Source organism: Meleagris gallopavo, chromosome Z (genome assembly GCF_000146605.3).
Source record: "Meleagris gallopavo isolate NT-WF06-2002-E0010 breed Aviagen turkey brand Nicholas breeding stock chromosome Z, Turkey_5.1, whole genome shotgun sequence".
NCBI lineage: Eukaryota > Metazoa > Chordata > Aves > Galliformes > Phasianidae > Meleagris > Meleagris gallopavo.
The window spans coordinates 65,276,461-65,297,509 of record NC_015041.2 but is presented as its reverse complement, the minus strand read 5'-3'; the positions used below and the strand labels follow the sequence as shown (position 1 = coordinate 65,297,509).

Here is a 21,049-nt window from a genome sequence, read left to right as displayed (position 1 = left end):
GCCGCATCGCTCGGCACTGGGCTGCCCAGCCACCGTGCTGTGTTTCTTGTGGTTTACTTTCCTTTTCTTTCGTTAAGAATGCTTTAAAGAACGGGGACTGCTCAGAGCCTTCGGATAAACAGGAGCAGCGGCCGGGGATGAAAAGGAAAAACAGCAAAAAGAACAGGAACAGAAACAAGAGCAACGGCGTGTCGTTGAAACAGGTCAGCTTTCTTGTAGATTGTGATGATGTCTGTACTGCAGGTTGTGCTTTGCAGCGGTACTCAAAAAACGAGCTTGCTGTTATTACCTTGGAAGTAACAGGGGGGTGGAAATGGTGTGACAGACCTCAGCTGTAGGTAGCTCTTACATCACGTTTTCACTGGGGAAAAACTCCTGGGTAAGGCACATCGTTCTCATGGTTGAGAGAAAAAAAAAAAAGTAGTTTAGGAAAAGGATTTGTTCCCTGTGATTTTTTTGGTGTAGGTTCTTACTTGGCTTTCTCACTTCTGTTGCAGTGGAAAGTTGGTGACAGCTGTAACGCTGTTTGGTCTGAGGATGGTAATGTCTACCCAGCAACTATTGCCTCCGTAAACCTGAAGAGGGGTACATGTGTTGTTACTTACACCGGATATGGAAATAAGGAGGAACAGAACCTGGCTGATCTACTCCCTCCAGCTAGCGATGAAACAGTAAATAAGTGGGGAATTCCAGGGAGATGAAGGGTGTTTTTTCAGTGTTTTTGGCACCGCTGCAGTGACCAGATGGGTTATGTGAGAATTGAAACCTAGTTCCCTTGTGAAGGGACATACACAGATGGAGGCCATGATAAGTCTCCCCTTATTTCCTGAAGTCAGCATGGTAGAAAGTGGGAATAAGAAATTTACGGGTGGGAGAAAATACATTGAAAATGATGAACAGATAAGATTGAGATACTCCCTGAAGAGGGTTGGGAGGCCTAGATGGGGGGAAAGATGTGGACAGCACTTCCTCTACTTTTTCACGGTGAAGTTGATTTCTGCGATTTCCTACTGTGTGTATCTCATAAAAATGTTTTGGTCTTCTAGAATGAAAACGAGAGTCTGTATTCAACAGATGAAAGTGAAAAATCTTCCCAGTCACATCAAAATGGAAGTAACTGCACAAAAGCAAGATTCTTTCCTAAAACTTACGGTTTCCCATACCACCAACACCTCCAGGCTTGGGAAGGGTAAGCTAAGCATCATCTGAAACAATTCCTACATTGCTGTTAAAACTGGTGTCTAAATTCTGAGATAGTAAGGTAATATTTTTCATAGGATCGTAGAATATCCTGAGTTGAGGAGGGACCCACAAGGATTGGAGTTTAAATTTGGGTTCCACATAGGACCACTCAAACATCAGACCCAATATGTGATTGTATTGTCCAAACACTCCTTGAATTCTCCAGTGCCAAGGTGCCATGACTGATGGAAGTCAGTTGCAGTGCCTTACCACTGTAGTGATTGCCTGAGAAGGAAAGGAACAGCGTTTTGAGAGTGGATATGTGAACTTGCTTGTTAGCACTCATGGGTAATTTTCAAGTAATGCAGCTACTATGTAGTTCTTCTGCAGAACTTCTGCCTAGTAACTTGAAAGAAGAAGGTTGCTGTTCTGTGGACTGTGATAATGCTGTTAGCAACAGCACTCTTAATCTTTTAAGACTGCACCTTTACAAGCCACTTGGTGTATTTTTATTTTATACAACATTGAAGGCAGCGAAAGTGATATATAGGTGTCAAAAAAGGTCTCTGCTGTAGCTTCTCAAGTGGCTTATCTGAGGTTTTTGGTAGGATCTCCAGTTTCCTTGTTCTGGAGGAGTCTTAAATAAAAGTGTAGTTATACACTGCACTGCGTTTCCTAAAAAATTGGCATTTGTGAAAGATTTCATTCTAAAGTTGTTTGGTTTTTTCCTACTGTATTTTAGTTCTCCTTAAAGAAATAGATTCATTAGCAGTATGGAAATGGCACCTTGAATTTAGTAATTTCAGCTAGCACTTGTCAGCCACATAGGAGCAGAGAAGTTATGTGTATGCCTATAAGGATAGCCTCTTCATGTGAGAGTGCAAACATTTATTTCTGTTTTTTTAAAAACTTTTTTTAAAAAACCTTGTGTAAATCTTTGTCAGCTCTGTTTACCTCGCTGTGTATATAAGTTTTACTTTTCTAGTCATGGAATGCTCCCCAGAAATGTGTGTTCTTATTGCAGTGATTAAATTGCTGAGATACATTGCCTTGAGTTTACGGTTTTGAGTTGCTTCAGATGCTTCTGTTAAATAAAATCTTCATACCTTCAATTTCTATCTGATTGCACTATTGAATTTTTTCAATATAGCATGGATCAAAATTCAGAACACTTCCACCATTCTTATCCTGCTGGACACCACCCTTTCCACCAGGACCACCGGTAAGTGAAGATGAATACTTATGATCTCAAACTTTCCAACTGAGTCTCCTGATCACCTGTCTTTTAGAACTCATTTCTGTGTTAAAGTCTGTATTTTCTGGATATTTGGTAATGCATTAAATTATACCTATCACAAGGATCTCATGTATGGAGCCTGATCATTACTTATTTTTGTGATAGGGAAGCTGTTGGTAGGAATACAAAGAGAGGATACTTCAAGAAACTACACCTTTCTTTTTAAGTAACAGTGTTTCATTGATATAGATAAATATTTTTGCCTAATTAAACACCTGAACAGCCAAACTACAGGAGCCATGTTTCTTCTAGGCTTTGGAAGCTAAATGTTTCCTGAAAAGATTGCCTCGCTTGGTTCCATTTCAGGGCATGCACTGAGGATATATTCCTGGTTTTTAGTTTTATATTTTGATCTTTTAGAGTTTGTTGCTATCTAACCTGGGATATAACTAATTGAAACAAAGACAACTTGGATTTTTCTTTGTGATTTCTTAGTTGATTCCTCCTCCACCACCTATGGGGCCAGATTCTACTGAGGACGATGAAGCATTGGGGAGCATGTTGATAGCTTGGTATATGAGTGGTTATCACACTGGGTATTATCTGGTACGTACTATTTCTATCTGGAAATGTATGTAATACTGTTGTACTGTTAGACGTAAGGTTATTTTACATTGTGTGCATATTCTTACCTTGGAATTGCAGTCAAGTGAGCCCAAGTGTTTGGTCAGCTTGGTTTTGTTCAATTTTTTTTTCTACTTAAAATCCCATTAAGCACTCTTCTAACCAGTGTTTTGTATCAGTATTGAAGGAACAGGTTCTGTGTTTGTAGGCAGGTGAAGCAAATATGAATGTAACCTTCTATATCCAAATATGGTTTTCTGTGTATTTTTTTTTTAGATTGGTAGTATCCCATTTGGCATCAGATCTGGCATTTTCCAGACACTTTGTTCATTAGTAATTGTTTCAGATGCTTGGAGGCCTAGCAAAAGCAGTCAGCATTGCTGTTGAAAATGCACAGTGTGGAGGGCTGATTTCTGTTCTTTGTATGGTTAATGATGGAAGAGAACTATAGGAGGAATTTAACTCTTGATATTCAGACAGTTAGGAATGGGGATTTAGCTCCTCAGGGTATCTTCAAATGAATAGAATTTCTTTGGGTTATAACCAAAGATTTCTTTTAATACACTTTTAATACAAGAAACGCATGTTTCTAATTATTCTGTAGAGGCATAGTACAAAATGGAGACACATAGTTTAGTTTCAGTCCTTTTTAACTCTCTGGGTCTCATCTGCAGTTAAATACTATTCTTGGTTTGTAAAGGACTGAAAAAATCTTGTTTTTACGGGGAAATAAAAGCTTTACCTAAATTGTGTTCTACAGGGATTAAAACAGAGTCGAATGGAAGTGGCCCTAGAGAGAGAAGCCTATTTAAAATAACTGAATAACCATCACTCTTTTGAAGGATTGTAAGTATGGTAATTTTGCACTAAGTGAAGATACACTCTCACCTGAAAATCTGTTTAGCTCTTGGAAAGCATTTGATTCTATGCAAAAAGGTTGGGCTTCAGGAATTCCACCTGCTTTCATGGCTCTCTGTAACGACAGTTTCTGTGAGAATTCATTCCTTTGCCTAGCACCAATGGAATGTTATTTTCTTGGGTAGAATGAAGGATAGTATTTAAGTGCTGTGATGAGAGCTATAACTAACTGCTGTATCCCTCTGCACAGGTTTAACAGGATGGTTGACTTAAACTGTTGTCACCATATCTACTTATTGTTTAAATTTTGTTAAGTGAAATGATAAAATATAATTTTCATATTTATGTATGTATTTTAAAAAGCAACCGTTTCTAGCCTGTGTGGCTAGATGTGTGACTGCACTTTGTTTTCTGGACAAAGTCAGCATTTAGGGCTCTCACTTCTGACCTGTTCTGTTCTTACAACTTCAGTGCTTGTGTTTTTTTTGTAATCTTTTATTTAGAACTTTCCAATATATTTTTTGGTTCCTTATAGGGCAAAACTACATTCTTGAGAGTACATTTTCTGATATTTCTGTGATAAGCATGCTATTTCTGTGCAGAGGAGTAGTTCTTTTGTTGTTGTTTTATTGTTTCTGTTTTGTTTTTTAGATCTGATCTACTAATTCCTGTCTTTCCTGAAGACAGGTACAAATGCTTGTGTCTGAGAGATGTTTATCACTTGTGCACTGGGTGATGGTGAAGATCAGAATTTTAGCAAAGATGATGAATCTTTGTTTTTTAACAGTGATCTGCCCATGGTAACAAGTAGACAAATTACTTCAGGCTAGGAATTGTATATGCACTGAAACAAGCTATTTCTTGAAGACGTTTTGGCATACGCATTTAGAAGGTATTGCTGCAATGAAGTGTTTTTACTTTCTTGAAACAAAATAATAAATCCATAAAGTGTGGGTTTTGGTGATTTTTTTTGTTGTTGTTGTTATCCTTTATTAATGTTGTGTTCCTTAGACCTTTCATCTGACTGGTAACACCTGAATAGCAATTGCAGCATACTGTTTTAGGACACGTTTATGACAGCAGTTTGTGTTACTGTAGTTTTTGATGGCAATGACCTGAAAATGGTATGCCTTTAAGTTTCACAAGAGTTGTCTTGTTTCGGGGGTCTGCTGTGTATGGCAGTTGGAGAGGCTCCTTTTCTGTTTGACATGCCTGTTAATAAAGTTCTGCTTTTTGAACTTCTACATTAGACATCTTGGTTTTCCCTTTGTTCACTTTCTCCTGAATGAACTGCTGAAGTTCTGGTATGACTTCATGATGTGTTTTACTGGTTTTCCTGTGGTACTGTAGTAGAACCAAGTGTTTTAGTAGGAGGTAATTGAAATTGTGGACTTAACATTTTGGCCCCTACCATTGTAGTTCTTGGGAGTGGAAGCTCTGGGCACAAAACTGAACAATAATTTAATTAATGTCAGCAGTTTCTATTATGGGAAAAGTAGCCCAGTGTAGTTTTCAAACACTGTTACATTCCTTTCCCTGTGAAGCTTTCAAAGTGGCTTCAGGAAGTTTTTCTTTCATTGTCTTGGGAAAGGAAATTAAGATTGCTCACAGTGATACTGAGGTTCTAAATCAGTGGTTCATCAGCTGCTTGTTGCTGAAGGAAGACAGCTGCCATCCACTTCTATAGCTAGTCCTGTGGTAATATTTGGAATAAAGTTACAAGTGGTCTCAGTCAATTTTTAGCACTAGTAAAATCTGACATCCAGCATTATGTTTAGTTCACTCCTGTTATACACAGTCTTATGATTTCTATTTCATGGTAAATTATTTGCATAATTAATTTCATTACAAGCACAAGAACTGAATAGAAATAAAAAATTATTTTAGCAGAATTATACATTCCTTCAACTGAAGGTATCAATTACAATCTGTAACTACTTAAGGCAGCTAACTTTTTTCAATTTGTATTGATTCTATTTATTTTCACTCCCTTCTTTCTCTTATAATCTTGCTGCTGTAGAAGAGACCAGTATATTTCATTGTGGTAAATGTTTCTACAGAATGTGTTTATTTGCAATGCAGGAACAGTAGTTTATCATACAGCAAGGGGGAAAAAATAAAACACTTTCAAACATTTTTGTCTGTCTTAAACAGTAGGTAAACGTGGCAAGAGCCATTGCCAAGATAACTTTTAACTCCTAGGCTAGGGATTCTGTTTCAGTTAAACATTCTAGATCAAATGCTTTAAATTTCTCTTCATCAAGGAGCCATTCTTATTCTGCATTCTTATTGTCAGAAGGCCAGGCAGTCAAGAAAAACATGGGACCAAAGCTCTGACTGTTGATGGACTGACTTGGATCTGGCATGTCAACATAGGACACAAGTTCATCTCTTTTAAATCAGGACTGTTATTCAGTGTTTTAAAATTCCTGCCTGTTTCTTTAATGCTGTAACAGAGAAAGGTTGTAAAGCTTTCTGGAAACCTCCAGAGCTTGCACCTTTCCCTGCAAAAAATAAGCAGAAATCAGTAAGATTTGAAGATGCTCCAAACACATCTGAAAAATGAATCCATACACAAAGAAGCTGAGGACTTCAAAAATAAATTCTAATAAGTTTTTCCTATTAAGTTGGAAAAAGTGTAACTTTGAACTCAATTCATTAAGTATTTTAATACCAAATAATAACGAGACCGATAAAAATACAGGAGAGTTTAATGGGAGTTATAATGTTAATCTTTATTAAAAGGATGTCAGCATGCTTATGAGCTTACAGAGACAAAGCAAATACAATCCTATCTTATGCAATCCCTTGAGACCAGCTTTGTGCACCTGCAGGATACTGAGTTTGATATAATCCCTTCTATGCCTGTGCACCACTTACATTTGCTTTTCATGTTTGCTTTACGGTCAGCCTACTTAGAAGATGGGTCTCTCAACATCAAATCACTAAAAATAAATGTCAAAAATAAAGGAAGATGATATGACTGAAATAAATCATTTTCCCTAGCTTACTTATGAATTGTTTTGAGATTGTCCTGAATAAGTATTCAATAAATATTGTGGTAGTACATTAGTTCTAGCAACTAGAGATCTCATCTCTACATCTACGTGGTGAGATGTAAACTAACCATTCTATGATATACATTGCCAAAACTCCCCTCTTGTCTCCTCAAAAAGTACAACTGACCCACAGTAATCTGTTACATCAAAAAAAGCAGTACCATTTTATTTGTGTATTTGACACAAGTGCAGTGAAACCTTGAGATGCTCACAGACCCCTCCTGCACATCGCTAGGAGGTGACAGCAGAGAGCTCTGTTTCTGAAGAATTTCAGACAGGAGAGGCTGTGCTTTGGCCATAGCTGAGGGTCTGGGACTTCCTCCCAGAAACAGTCATGATCACTTTCAGTTAAATGAACTTGTTAGTGAATGCAAAGAATGAACAAATATCTTCATTAATAAGCTGGCAGCTATAACTTTTAATGTTTTCTTCACTATTTCAGTACTATGAATTTATGTTTTTGGGGCACTAAAACTTTATTGCCTTCAAGATTAACACCATCATCTGATACATGCAAAGAACCTAAATTGTTTGGCCACTTCTAGGGAGCAGCTATACACAGCAGAGGGCTGGTAAAGCCTCTGGGCACTTTGCTACTATAGAAAATTTACTCCTGAGCTGCTAGCTCTATGCTTGCATATCAGTGTTGTTGTTCAGCATTCACTGTGCAGGAATTCTTCCCTCAGAAATCCACTCAGGTATTGACAAAACCATTGAAATGGCCTCAGTACAAGGAAGAACAAAACATCAGAAGACAACACTGCAGAAGGTTATTTCAGCTTCGTTTCATTTTCTATACAAAAGCATATACATGTGGCAGCTTGTATGCCACTGACATACATCTGCAGTTTCCCAAAGTGTGTTTAAAAATCATCCTGTATTTTCACAAAATGATATAATTTACTTATGTTTCATTTGCATAGAAATGACTTCAACCTGCTAAGGGATTTGATTTATATTCACAAATTACAAAAGGAAGACGTAGCTGACAAATACTGTGCTGTTCGTTGCCTCAGCGTATGGACAGTCCGTAAATCCTAACTTGTGTTGATGACAGTTTTGTCAGGCTAAGCTGATGTTCAACACTCTTCTCAAACTACAAAGTGTATTCATTGTCCTCCTTTCAAATGCAGCTGTTACCAGTTCCTACAGAATTTCTCATCAAAGTTTCTTTATAAGTTTTATAGAACAAGAATAAGCCCAGTTGTAACCCCTTAGTAATTATTATTTAGTTCAAACTGAGTTGCCCAGGAACCAGCAAGCATCAGTAGCTACAATGGCAATTCATAGCAGAAGAGGTCCTGGTTCTGTTTTTTCACTCCATCAAAATTCTTTGATCTGTCCAGGGAAGACTTCATTTGTAATGTCACCCACACACTCCATTCTTCCTGTAATATTCTTCCACCCTTTGGCTTTGCTGCCAACCAGGGTTGTGAGACCCTGCTCTGAGAGAACACAGCTGCATAACCTTGATTGCCAAGAGAAATCCTTGGGAATGCAAGAAGGAAACCATTACAGACAAAGGGAACACAGGTGAGACTCCTCTCCAGGAACGGAAGATGACGATCAACAAAATAAACTATGTAAACATAACAAAATACTTTTGGCATGTGTCCTCACGTAATGCACGTTAATTTCTGTTTGTTCATATGTACATATATGTTACACATGATGTGATGATGTGGAATAAGGGGTGGAATGTTGCGGTTTCGTGATTTTTTTTTGTTGTCAGTATTCCACATCAGAACATCATGTGGAGTTAACAAGTTAATGTTCCGGTTCCGTTTACTGTTGTGGACTCTGAGTATCCTGATTAGGAGGGGAGGGGATGGCATCCCCAGAAGACTTGTCAGGAAGAGGAAGTGGTGGAGCTGCAGACAGGACGCGCAGTGGCTGCCTCTCCATCTCAGCTCGCCGCAGAGAAAGCAGGTGCTTCCCTCGCACTGTCGTGGTCTGACTTTTGTTTTTGATACTCCTGTCTCTCTCGTTTTGTTCAGTTTAGTTAGATGCAGTAAATTATCCATCCTCCTCAGATCGTTGCCTCTGTGTTTCTTTTGTTAAAACTGGTCCTTTTTTTTTTCCTGGGCTTGTGTCCCCCTGTCACGGGTTTATATATAAGGATAACCCGTGACACTGAATAAAAACACAGATTTACACAAGAATTAAACTTACACAATCATCTCTGAAAAAGATGACATCATACTGATACGGGAGCAGGGTGCTCGTGAATACAGCCAGGACAGCAGTGCAGGGAATCATGAATAAACATGTCACATTCCACACAAAATGCATTCTTGCACGTTTTGCATACATAAACCTGGAAAAGGTAGAAAAACAAGTTAAATTAGAAGAAAATTACCCACCAACACATTACAGTAGAGCAACAGTCATCATCAAGATAGTAAATACAGATGGAATAGATATTGCTTGCAATGTATATCCAAAAGAAACCTTAATTCAGTTGGATTTCAAAGAGCAACTATGTCAAAAGGGTTGAGTTTGAGTCACTGCTTCCACATGCTTAAGAGTGGAACCTTATCCATGTAAGTCTAGGAAATGCTTGCCCACACTTGTATAGACTTTGAAGTCTCAAAGGCACAACTATGACAGAGAACTCTATTTAGCAGAGCATAACACTGCAAGTATTATTTTTTGGCCTCTAGAAGAGTACTTTTTATGACTGACTCTTGGACTGCTTCTACTTGTGGCACCTCTCCATGCACATTCCACTGTACTTACATTTTGATCTTTGATTTCTGCTTGGCAGCCTTGACAACATCTAGAAACAAAATTGTGTTTTTAAATTGAAAAGTTACAAGATAATATATAATGGTGTTTAAAAACATATCCCACACATCAATTATTTCTAGGACAGTTTCAGGTATTTAACTGAATAGGCAGATAACTGCTAATGTAACTACAAACACTTTTTTCCTGGAAGTGATCAAAAATCTCCAAATATTTAACAGCCTCTCTAGCAGTATGGAAGCCATTGCCAGGAAGGAGAAAAAAAACCAAACAATTGTATTATCAAAGGTAGAGTTATTATCACAAGTATCACTTCATACCGTTCTCCCTGATATTCTTCCAGCGGAAGTTCCTGAAAGGCATCCAAAGGAAACAAGTGGTGGTAAGACCGAGCCAGATGAGGTGCAGACACTAGTGTAAGACCTGCAAATAAATAAATAAAAAAAAAAAAGGATACCAATATTACTGTAAGAGACAGCTAATAAACACATAACTCCTTTATTTTGCCCAGAATTCTAATTAGAAGGATTAACTCAATTTTCAGAAGTACTGAAGAAGGCAGCCTTCAGTAGAGGCTTCAGCAGAGGTTTCTGTCTTGCAAATCCTGCTTCTCCTCCTAGGTGGCCGGTGAGGAGAGTTTCCTCTTTCCCTTCCTCCCTCTCATTATGCTTTTATTCCATCCCAACTCTTAGTTTAGTTTCCCTGAAAGCAACTTCTATCAGTAAAAGGTCTGTAAGCCAGGAGTTACAGACACTGCAAACAAATCCTGCAGTTGTGCAAATATCTCTGTCAACGTCCTTAATACAACAAACCCATCCTTCCCACAGCTTGGGAGCTTGGCAGTTACTTGTTCCATTCTGATGAACAACCAGGTGTACTACTCACTGATGTCAGGTAGTAAAATGCCTACAGCTTGTTACGTTTTGATATACAACGTATTCTTATTAGCAAGTATTTCCAGTGTTCCTGCCTTTCTTTTCCACCATCACCTTGATGCCAGGAATCAAGAACAGCAACAACATTTTTTTTTTATGTAATTATGGCAAAGATATGTTCTGTGAAACTTAACAAGATACACACATGCTGCATCTAGGCTCAGTGATGCCAGTCACAGTTGTGCACTCACAAGGACTTCAGCAACAGGCACATGATTATTCACAGTAAACAGTATCATACAGGTTTACAACAGCAGTTCTGAAAGTCCCTTGCATGAAGCTGAAATTGCAGAACACAGAAATTAAGTAGGGCTGGCCTGTAATTTCTGAGCACGGCTGTATTTTAACACTCCTTAACTTTCTCATCATAAGCACATAATGCATGTGCTCACCTGCTCTTGTTACTCACCACAGATCTTGCATTCCACAGGAAGTTCACAGTATTTGGCTCTGCACTGAGGACAGAAGTACCCATCCAGTGTAAGACATGGCTCACTGTTGTTTTCCAGTTGTCTACAACAGAAGAAGTCAATGAAGTGCTTAAGAGGTAACACCGTGTTACTGTATAACTGAACAAACACTTCTCTTAACAAACAGTTAATTTTCAGCAGCTTCTACACACCACTTCAAAGTGTATGGAAGTATTCAGTAACCACACATTCATACAAAAATAAAGCAAAGACCAAGTATTCCCACAGAAAGGAGTCAAACTTTGGAAAAAAAATTATTAAGGATGCTTGTACTAATATTTTTGCTTCCCCACAACATTCTTTACTGACTAAGATGCATGTCAGTACTTACTCTTTCAAAGAGCAGACTGTTCTAAAAACTCAGGCTCTTCTAAAACTTAAAACTACAATTCCTTTCATTACAGGGACCAGCACATTAAGCAAACGAGGTTCCCGTTCTAAACATCTTTTTAAAGCCAGGTTAGTAAGAAAATGAAAAAAAACTTTACTACAGAGAATGCTCTTCTTTATCAATTTTTCTCTGTAAGGATGGAAATATTTTAACAAAGAAATGTCTTTAAAATTGGCAGTATCAATAAACATATCTAAAAGCCATTTTCTACCTTCAAAAAAATAAACTAATGTGAATTTTATAAATCGTATTTTAAAGAGGTAACAATGGCCACAGAGTGGAAGTGCAAACAAAAGTAAGATTTTCACTGAGAAGTCTCAACAAAGTGCTTGCTAGTTCTTTTTCATGTTATGTTGCAGTATTTTCATTGAAGAGCAGATTTGATACATATTACTGCATAACCTTCAGTTCTGGTCAGCCCACTGAATTCTCATCAACTCTACTTACGCCATGCTAAAGGATGGCTTTGCATCTTGGTCAGAAAGGGAAGCAATGGTGTGCTGAGGAAAACCTGAAGAGAAAAGCATTTCCTATTGTTGATTTTAAACAAAAATAATCTTTCAGTTTTAATGGTTATGGAGAATCAAATATCATGCAAAACATCTCTTTTGTTTGCTACTATGAGAATTAAAACACTCTCACCAAGAAACAAGTTTTCCTAAAAGTCTCTACCTACGTTCACTATAAATCCCTCACTGTATTTCCCATAATTGATATTCTTTTTTCCCCATAAGCTTCCTATTAAGTTACTGGAGCTAGTTTTTGAATAAAAAGCTTAAAAAGAAAATGATGTGCAATGGTAAGAAATTAGAAGGAGCAAACAAAAGTAAGATTTTCACTGAGAAGTCTCAACAAAGTGCTTGCTAGTGTACAACATAAATGTACACTTGAACAGCAATTTCTACTACAGGGAAAATAATATGAAGACATTAAGTGTAAAATCTCCTTTCAAGCACAGTCTCATCAACCACTATGCTATAGGACTTTATGAAGGCTAAAAAGCATTTGTCTTTCTATGCCAGATGGTTTTACAGCTCATCTCAAGTATCCAGTTTATTTATTTATACACACAGAGACATACACAAACACACAGATATATTCCTTCTGTGAAAATGGATGGATGAAAGAGAGAAGTCAATGCTCTAAACAGTGGCATTAGTGCTACTATTCCAGTTTAACTCTAGGCTTAAATTTATTGAGAAATACATCAGGAGAAGAAAAGGTACCTAATCCACCTGCTTAGATGTGCACCATTGTGATGTGCTTCCTAACAAGCATGTGCAAAACAGCCTTAAAGCCAATTCATCTCATAATATTTGTCTTCTGTGGGAGTAAAAACGGAGGGAGAAACAACGCAGTTTTTCATCATTCATTTTTCTAAATATTACATTTACAACAACTGCTACACAGGCACTGTTATTCACCTTCCTGCTAAAGATGCAGTTGAGCAATTTGTCTCCTTTGTTAGAAGCCCTTTTTTTAAAAAAGTCTGCTACTTTGTAGGAACAACATTCAATAATTACAAGTATACTTAACAAAACAATAGCTAACCCACTAAAAAAAATAAATCATATAATACCTTTATTATGCTTCTAACCACTTGCTTTGTTTTCACATAAAAGACACAAAGACAGAAAAAGACAGAAGGTTTGCAGATTTTGCACCAAAACCATACCCTACCCATTCGAATAAGGGAGCACTCCGAACTTGAACTGGCAGGTGGAGGGCTAACATGATGCATCAGCAGTTCCTTATAATGACTTTCATCTAAAATAACGTGGTATGTTCCTGCCATGACAAAGAAATGCCTTACTCTCATATTATGCATTATGGGCAAGAAGACAAGGGAAATGTTCTCCAATTAATAGAAAATAACATTTGTGTATTAAAAAGAAAAAAAAAACAACTTCGGTACTAAAAAAAAATACATATTTTTTAATCCAAAAAGAAAACATCCCTGTGAATACTACTGAAAACAAGATTTAACATTAATACAATAGAATGTTCACTTGTAAGTGAAGGCCCTCAGCTGCATCGCCAGTTACATGGTAAGAATTACCACTGATGTAATAAATGATACGAACACATTGTATCACGTTCCACATCAAGCAGTTTTATGTAGAATCCTGTTTTAAGACATGTATTTCTTCTCTCCAAAGATACAACTACCAGCACACACTATTTCACTGAACACTCTGTATGTCACAGAATGGGGAAGCCCTTATACCTCCTGCTAGAACAGACTATTTATTCTTTATCGCCAAGATGCGTTAAAGAAAAAAAACTAGTTATTTAATTTTGATTTAAGATGCATTTGATCAGTGCCATTACAGACCTTCATATACATACCTCCAGTTTCTCGGGTCAGTACTGTACAGACTCGAACTTCAGCACTTAGACCAATGACAGACACTCTGATCTTAACTGCTTTCAAACACTTCGTATGGAGAAAGAAAAAATGATTAGATTTGTACGCTGAGCAGTAAGAAGGACTGAAGTTGTCAAGCTGTCTAACAGCTTGGAGGCTAAAACTAGTAGTCAAACTTTGATTCTGTACCTTGATTAGCTCGTAGATGTTGGCTGGATCGCATGTTGTAAGACTGCTGAAGACTATTAAAACCTCTCTGCTTGTGTGTCCTGGCATGTGCCTAAAGAAAGCACACAGTTTACTTCTTCACATTAAGGCAACACATGTGATAATGTTCCCGAGGACTTTAATGTACTATTATCAGAAAATGATCTGAAAGGAAGTTGATTGTAAAATCCCAAAAAACTTTACTAACTTCATTCTGAGTTTCGGAATTTCTCCTTCCAAAATCCAATTTTTCCCAGTATCTAACACTCAGTACACAACTGTACAACTGTGATCTGATTGTGATGATGTTCATGTTATCCCCATGCCTTATCCACACACTCCCAAGTAAAATTCACCTTCAAACTAGCAACATTGCAGTAAGTCTTCCTAACTTCTTAAAATAGAAGTCTCTTATAGATGAAAATCTACTGCTTTTAACTCCAGCCTTTCCTCTTACTTCTTAATTGAGAACTCTCCTGGAAGCACTTTTTGAAATACATTTTGTGAAACTGACTATGATTTAGAGCTAGAAACGCTGCCAGAACAAAACTAGCTGCTAAACCATTTTCTTCAAATGCTTTCTTGATCTAAATGACACATACAGACAAAAAATAAAATCTTTAAGTCTATCCTACCTCAAAATCTTACCTTCCTGAAGTCTGTCAAAACTTCAATCAGGTTACTGTGATTCAATATGGTTTCTTTTCCTGTTCACTTAACATTGTTAGTCCTCAGCTTGCTTTCTTTAAAACTTAGTTCTCTACTGAAAACACACTGCAGGGTCTATCATCATATTTATACACAATGTAAAATCATCCTACTTTTTTTTTTTCTTAAGATGCTTGTTGTAAGAAGCTCATCTCTAAATGGAAACGTCTTATGTTAGAAAACTGAATATAATACCTGTCTAGAAGGTAACTCCTTAACAGTTTGGATTGTATGAGGAACCAAAGCCACCTTTTTGAAGACTCACAGCGGCGCAGTGCAAGACACTACTTGTTAAAAACTAAATACTGACTCCATCCCTTCAAAAATTCACAATCTGCATTATCCTGATGACAGAAAACAAAGAAAACACAAAACCCCATTTACATACTAACTTTAAAGTCTGCATGGCCAAATTTAGGGAATTATACAGAGATGGCTCTCCCTGGCAGTTCATATCCACTGCTTTCTTCAGAGCAGCTATGTGCTTTTTTGGGTTACCTGCAAATGAATAAAACAGCTCAGCTGAAATAACTAATTTAAAAAAATGTAATATTAAGCTATATATTTTAAGAAGTGCACTTATACAGCAACAATTTTCAAACCATCACTTCTAAGTACGTTTTCCCTTAGAAGTGATCCCAATCTAAGAAGTAGTCTTTTGCAGAAAGCTAGACATCACAGGTATTCCATCCCTAGAAACTTCAAGAAGCCAAAAAGGCAGAAAATTATCATGTATCAGTAAGTGTTTCACATAAACAAAGCAGTCACAGAGTGAATTGTCTCACCAACTGTTCCAGCAGAAACGGAATTCAATTTCCTGATATCCTCAAAGTACTACTTAAGCCCCAATAAACTCTTCTAATTCCTTCAGCTCTTCAGATGGGTAAAGAGACAGCATTTATAACCACATCTCTGAAGACATTTCTTGTTGGTGATAGAAAGCAAGAACCCGAGAAATCTTGCTTCACAACAATTTGCCAAACATCAAGGAAAGCACAGCTACTGGGAGATATGAAGCTGGCATCTAGACTGAGAAATTAACTGCACTGCCAACAGATCTGCAATTTAAAAAAAAGATACTGTCTCCCTACCTGAAAGCTCTGTCATCTTCTCAGCTCTTTTATTCTTGGTTACAATTAAGCCCATCTGGAGAGGGAAAGAAAACAGCAAAATTTAATGAGTTTAAAAGTATGCTGATTTATATCTCTGCTATGTTTTCTTTACACCTGTAATCACAAAGATTTGTCTTTTGGTTTTATGCTACATCAGGAATAACAACCAACGACTATCGGAGCGAATCTGACTTTAGTCAAGTGATTCCTCCTTGATTCTGATCTCAGCTACCTACAACAAGCACAGAAAACAGGACTTCAAATGCCCACCACTGTCTCTTACAGTAGTGAAGAAATACAAGTACTGGACAGAGTCAGAGGGAAAGACTGATGGTGGGAAGTCCTGCTTGGATGGTCTCCAACTGAAACACTGAACCTAATACATACCATCATTATTTTACTAGCTATATTATACTATATTATCTTCTTGTTAGATACTGATTTATACACCAAGGTTTGAAGGATACCAGGTTACATTCATCTGACATCTTTCAAACCCTGGCACCCTTCAACTGCCAACCTGCACTGCAGAAAGGGTTCAAGACAAGATAAACCTTCAGTTAATTAAACAGAGCACATGAAAGCAAAGAAATACACACACACACAGGTGCTTTATTCATAGGCACAGAGGCAAAACGTGACCACACTGCTACTCTGTGGAGAGATGGAGTGATTTCAGTCACAGGGCAGTAGTGGTGGTGCAGCCCCCAGATGGCTCTGCAATCTCAGAGTAAACCAGCACTGGACTTCTGTCTTTGCCCAAGCACAGTGAGTTAGGATGGTTGGGCACTTCCTGACCACACCTGGAATTCCTGCTGCCCGGCTTATGACCTCATCTAAGAGCTACCAGAATCTTCAGTCTGGAATTCTATCATGGCTGAAAAGTTCCAGAATGACCTCACCTGAACTCTGGCCAGTATGGGACACTACTGACAGAAGTCAATTCTCTTGAGGCCCTACAATAATGATCCTAAGCAAAATGCCCCTTGAGGTTTGCAGGACTGCAGCAGGCTGAGACCTTTGACGATAAAGTGCTGATTAAGTGCTATTAACAATCACACAATCTGATCTTGTGATTTTACTACAAAAGTATTTAATAAATCTTTAATTACTGCTAATTCAAACATGCGTAAAAATCTGCTCATGACATTGTTTCTTGCATGGTTTCACTCACCTGACTAATAGGATTTTGATCGAAGTACTCTTCAACAAAATATTCCAGCAGCTATAAAGAAAAAATAAGACTGTTAAAAACTAAATACAGTTTTGCTCCGCATGTAATAATTTGCTGCTATAGTATTTGCAAATTGGGTCAATCAAAAAAATAAGGGAGGGGGAAATAAGCCTGTCCCTGCCATTCGCTGCCCTTTGCCCAAACTCTTCCGTTCTCCCTCCAGTGTTACCTATGCAAATCAGTACCAGATAGTAGCAATGTTTTATTTTATTCAGTTCATATGCTGAAGCTCTGTATTATGTTACTTCAAAGACATACCAAAAAGCATTAATCTGCACAAAATCTTCAAAGCTCAGGATTTTAATGCTTTGTATTGTATATGACCTTTCACTAATAACACTGTGTACAGTTCAAGTCTGAAGTCTACCATCTGAAGCAACAATACAAACTCCTGCCTAGCATCTGTTCAAACCACAGTTCCAAGAACAAAAGGCTGTTAAATGTTTAACGTTCAATGTTTGTTCTCCAATCCAATATTACATCCATCATTTCACCTTAGTTTCCACACTGCTGAAGACCTCCACTGCCTTTGCTGTATAGAAGTGCTCCTGCAACGTATTCTGAAGTTACACAGCTTTTACAATTCAAAAAAGGGAAACTAAACCACCCCAGGAAAATCACTGGCCAGCAACAGAAATAAGGGAAAAAAACAGTAGGTATGGAAGGAGAGATGAGTCTGTGTAAGAAATCTGGTTGCAGGAGACTGTCACTGTTTTAAATGCAAAATGGAAGTGATTTACAGAAAGAGAGCGGATTAATAAAGAGGTAATTTTTCAGTACAGAAATACCTTCAAAGTGCAAGTAAGTCTGTTCGGTTTTAAATCTTGGTCCTCCATAGTTCTTGATCCATCAACAACCACATAAAGGTGACGCATCTGCATTATCACCACAAAACGTTAATTCTGCTACAGGTTTATGCTTTAACACAAGGACCAAGTTTTTGCATTTTCCCATTTCTCCTCTGAAATGGAACAAAAGGCCATCTATCTTGAAAAACATTCATTCCTCTTTTCCTTTGAAGGCCAGCTACAGTTTGCACCCGTTTAATGTCTTTATTAGAAGACCTTGGTGTTGCATGAAGCAATGTTGTAATATGCAATTCATGAAAGCTATTTATTTCTCACACGGAGAAAAATCCATAGTTAAGCACGCATTGGCTGGCTGCATCTGTGAGGTGCACTCTGCACACACACAAAACTGGTGCTCCACTGCCCACCCTGCTGCCTTCAGAAAACAGAGAGAGAGAAGGTGCAAGCTCTGCTCTCAAGCACGTCTAGTCAGCACAGGCTGCTTCAAGTTGGGCATGCCACCTCTGCTGAATTTGCTGTGGGCTCAGGATGGCCATAGGATGTTGACGTACCATTCCCAGCCGGACTTGTCCATGGTGTTCGTAGATTCTGACAAAACATACAGAAAGTTTCAAGTAAGACGCAGGTGAAGGAATGGGGGCTGAAACAAAAGTCTGGAACTAACCCAACATTGGGCCTTTGGCAAATAGAAAGCATCCATGAGCCATGGATGTGTATTTCCACTGAGAAGAGGCAAAAGGTGAGACTGCAATCAACCTTTCATCACGGACGGACTGCATGCCTCTTAAACAGAAGAAAACCCAATGAACTGAACACACTTCTTGCACGAGGTTCATCACTGTACAGTTTCATATGACACTGATTGTTTCAACGCAATCTGAAGCAAAGCAAGCCCATGCTTTTAATCTAGCTGTTCTCCAGGCAACGTGACACAGAACACGCTCTGCCCTCTGCAAAAACTCCCAGCGGGTTTCTGGAGCAGACCCTGGCCGCCCAGCTCGGATCGCTGCAAGGCACACCGAGCACAGCGGCGACAGGACCAGGGCTGGGGCGCGGCACCGTACCTTTTCCTCTTCGCCTTGAAGAGGATGTCCTCGATGGTTGCTTTCAGCGACCCGGATTCATCTTCCTTCAGCACTTCCCTACGGAAAAGAGAGATTCCCGCTGAGCACCTGAAAGCTCTCCTCGTCCTGCGCCGACAGCGAGGTGAAGAACGGAAACGAAAACCTACCACGTCCTCTCGTAGCCTCCTTCCCAGCGCTTAGTCCTCTCGGGCTCGTCGTCCATGGCCCCGGCGCCGCTCTGACAAAGCCGGACCGAAGCTCCGCTGCCGGCGAGCGGGCACAGCTGCAGCACGGCGGACACACGCACACGTACTTCCTCTCGCGCAGGAAGTGCCCTCTCTCAGGCCGGATATGCTCTCCCCCAGGCCGGATGTGCCCTCCCTCAAGCCGGAAGCGCCCGCTGCGCCCCGTCCGGTGCTGCAGCCATTATCCTCCGGCTGCGCCCGGCATGCGCGCCCTCCGTTCCTCCGTAGCGGCTACGTGCCCAGGGGGGTCCTACAGAAACAAAAACAATTTGTTCCGTAAAGCGTACGAAATGAAAGTATGTTGTTTAAGCATAGTTTACCAACTACCCTACCTGCGGACCAACAGGCAGCCAGTACATACCAGCGAATCTTCTCCAGGCTCCACGCGTGCAGTCAGAAATCTTCCTGAGCGTTTCTTCTCCAGGACTTCAGTTCTGAAAAAAACTGATTCTCCTATTCTTACTTCAGTATAAACTGAACTGCAAACTCTCGAATCAACAGAAAAACAAGCATCAGCAAAGGCAAGCAGGAGTCTTTATGCAGCATATGCACGCTTAATGTGCACTACTTCACAGCCCGTGTAAAAGAGATGATTTCAAGCAGAGTTTGAAACTCGGATATTGTTAAGGAAGTATGTCATATCAGTAATAAATACATAGTTTTAATAAAGGAATATGTAAAACTGTATCAAAATGCTCTGAAAACCTGTGCTTTCTTGATTCTGTTTGTTTCTAGTTCCCTTCTCAAGTATTCGGCACCCAGATCCTCTGCAAACATTAGTTTACTCATTAATACATTAAAAACTATACAAGAATTTCTACAAATTCAAGCTCTTTCAGATTTACTTAATTGATCCCTTAGCAGCAAGCTTATACTCTATTTATGGTCATCATTAAAAACAATATGGCACACTTGTTCTAGCTGCATTAGCTTGATGCAATCTGCCAGAGGTAATACTCAGGACTGAGACAAGCAGGTACTGTCAGCTCACCAAGATTTTCAGAAGCATCATCGTAAAGACCAGCTCAATAAAGTGAAGATCACTGTAACCAATTTCTCTGCAGAGCAATCACAGCATTGCTGAATACAATGGAAATGTGCCAAGACTGTGTTTGACCTTTTGAATTACAGGAAAGTCACCAAGCATCCGTTTTTAAGGCGTGTCACTCTGCATCCAAGTAAGACAAGAACTGAGGAAGAAAACTTTTAAACATAAGTAACATTTCCATAAATAGAAGTGGAAAACTTCTGTAGCTTTCACACCGTTGCATATATCAGGAGAAACATTGTAACAGAGGAAAAAATAAATTATTTTTAATTAAACCAAAGTCAAGAAAAATCTGTGACATTTAGATGAAAGTAGTGAAAACTACTTAAGATGAAAAAAAAAATTGTTAATTCTAAGAAAATTTGCTTCCAGCAGTCACATGCCATACTTTCTTAAGAAGTCCGATTTCTAAAATGTTGAAATGGAAAAACAGGCACAAACCAACATAATCAGTAAAAAAAAAGGTAGCAATAAAGCTTCTTTCAGAACAGGAATGTCTTTTATTGTCATGGTAAAGAACCTATATTCCATACAGGAATGCTGGACATAAGAGCAAACTGTGAAACATGTGTTCACATGCTTCAAATCCCATCATAATTTTTTTAATTATGAAATTAAAAACTCAAAACCAAATCTACTAGGTTTTTCATTAGCACCAGTACTTGTAGTTGCTATGTTGTTGTTAAAGCTAGTCAACCATACTATGTTATGCCAACTCTTGATTACATTTATTAGACACCGTCTTATTTA

The 21,049-nt window shown here is 38.6% G+C and overlaps 2 protein-coding genes across 3 annotated transcripts; one reads left to right on the top strand and one right to left on the bottom strand.

The window, feature by feature from the left end:
• Positions 1-2: 2 nt before the first annotated feature.
• On the top strand, positions 3-5,145 carry LOC100546622 (survival of motor neuron protein-like; the record flags this gene model as incomplete). The annotated part of the gene is given in 8 exon segments (XM_010726228.3): positions 3-203; positions 498-671; positions 1,047-1,140; positions 1,143-1,189; positions 2,333-2,404; positions 2,915-3,025; positions 3,804-3,889; positions 4,553-5,145. Coding segments are annotated over 7 exon segments (756 nt in total), but the record flags the coding sequence as incomplete, so codon positions are not given.
• A 3,885-nt stretch (positions 5,146-9,030) lies between these two features.
• LOC100546474 (general transcription factor IIH subunit 2) lies at positions 9,031-19,349 on the bottom strand. Of its 2 annotated transcripts, XM_010726218.3 has the most exons (15): positions 19,174-19,349; positions 19,007-19,084; positions 18,494-18,530; positions 17,922-18,008; positions 17,074-17,124; positions 15,879-15,933; positions 15,180-15,285; positions 14,062-14,152; positions 13,854-13,941; positions 13,185-13,292; positions 11,952-12,015; positions 11,053-11,156; positions 10,029-10,131; positions 9,700-9,739; positions 9,031-9,277 (listed from the first exon to the last, which is right to left on the bottom strand). In XM_010726218.3, the coding sequence occupies exons 1-15, from the start codon at positions 19,227-19,229 to the stop codon at positions 9,158-9,160; spliced, it is 1,188 nt and encodes a 395-aa protein (XP_010724520.1). In that variant the 5' UTR covers positions 19,230-19,349; the 3' UTR covers positions 9,031-9,157. The 2 variants fall into 2 exon arrangements, with proteins under 2 accessions (XP_010724520.1, XP_010724521.1); XM_010726219.3 differs by lacking the exon at positions 13,185-13,292.
• Between the last annotated feature and the right edge of the window lie 1,700 nt (positions 19,350-21,049).

Coding starts and splice junctions, on each gene's coding strand:
- LOC100546474 (XM_010726218.3), bottom strand. CDS start 19,229: ATGGACGACGAGCCCGAGAGGACTAAGCGCTGGGAAGGAGGCTACGAG. Junction 13,293..13,853: donor ACTGACCCGAGAAACTGGAG/GTATGTATATGA, acceptor TTGTCATGGCAG/GAACATACCACGTTATTTTA. Junction 10,132..11,052: donor TGTGGAATGCAAGATCTGTG/GTGAGTAACAAG, acceptor ATTTATTTGCAG/GTCTTACACTAGTGTCTGCA.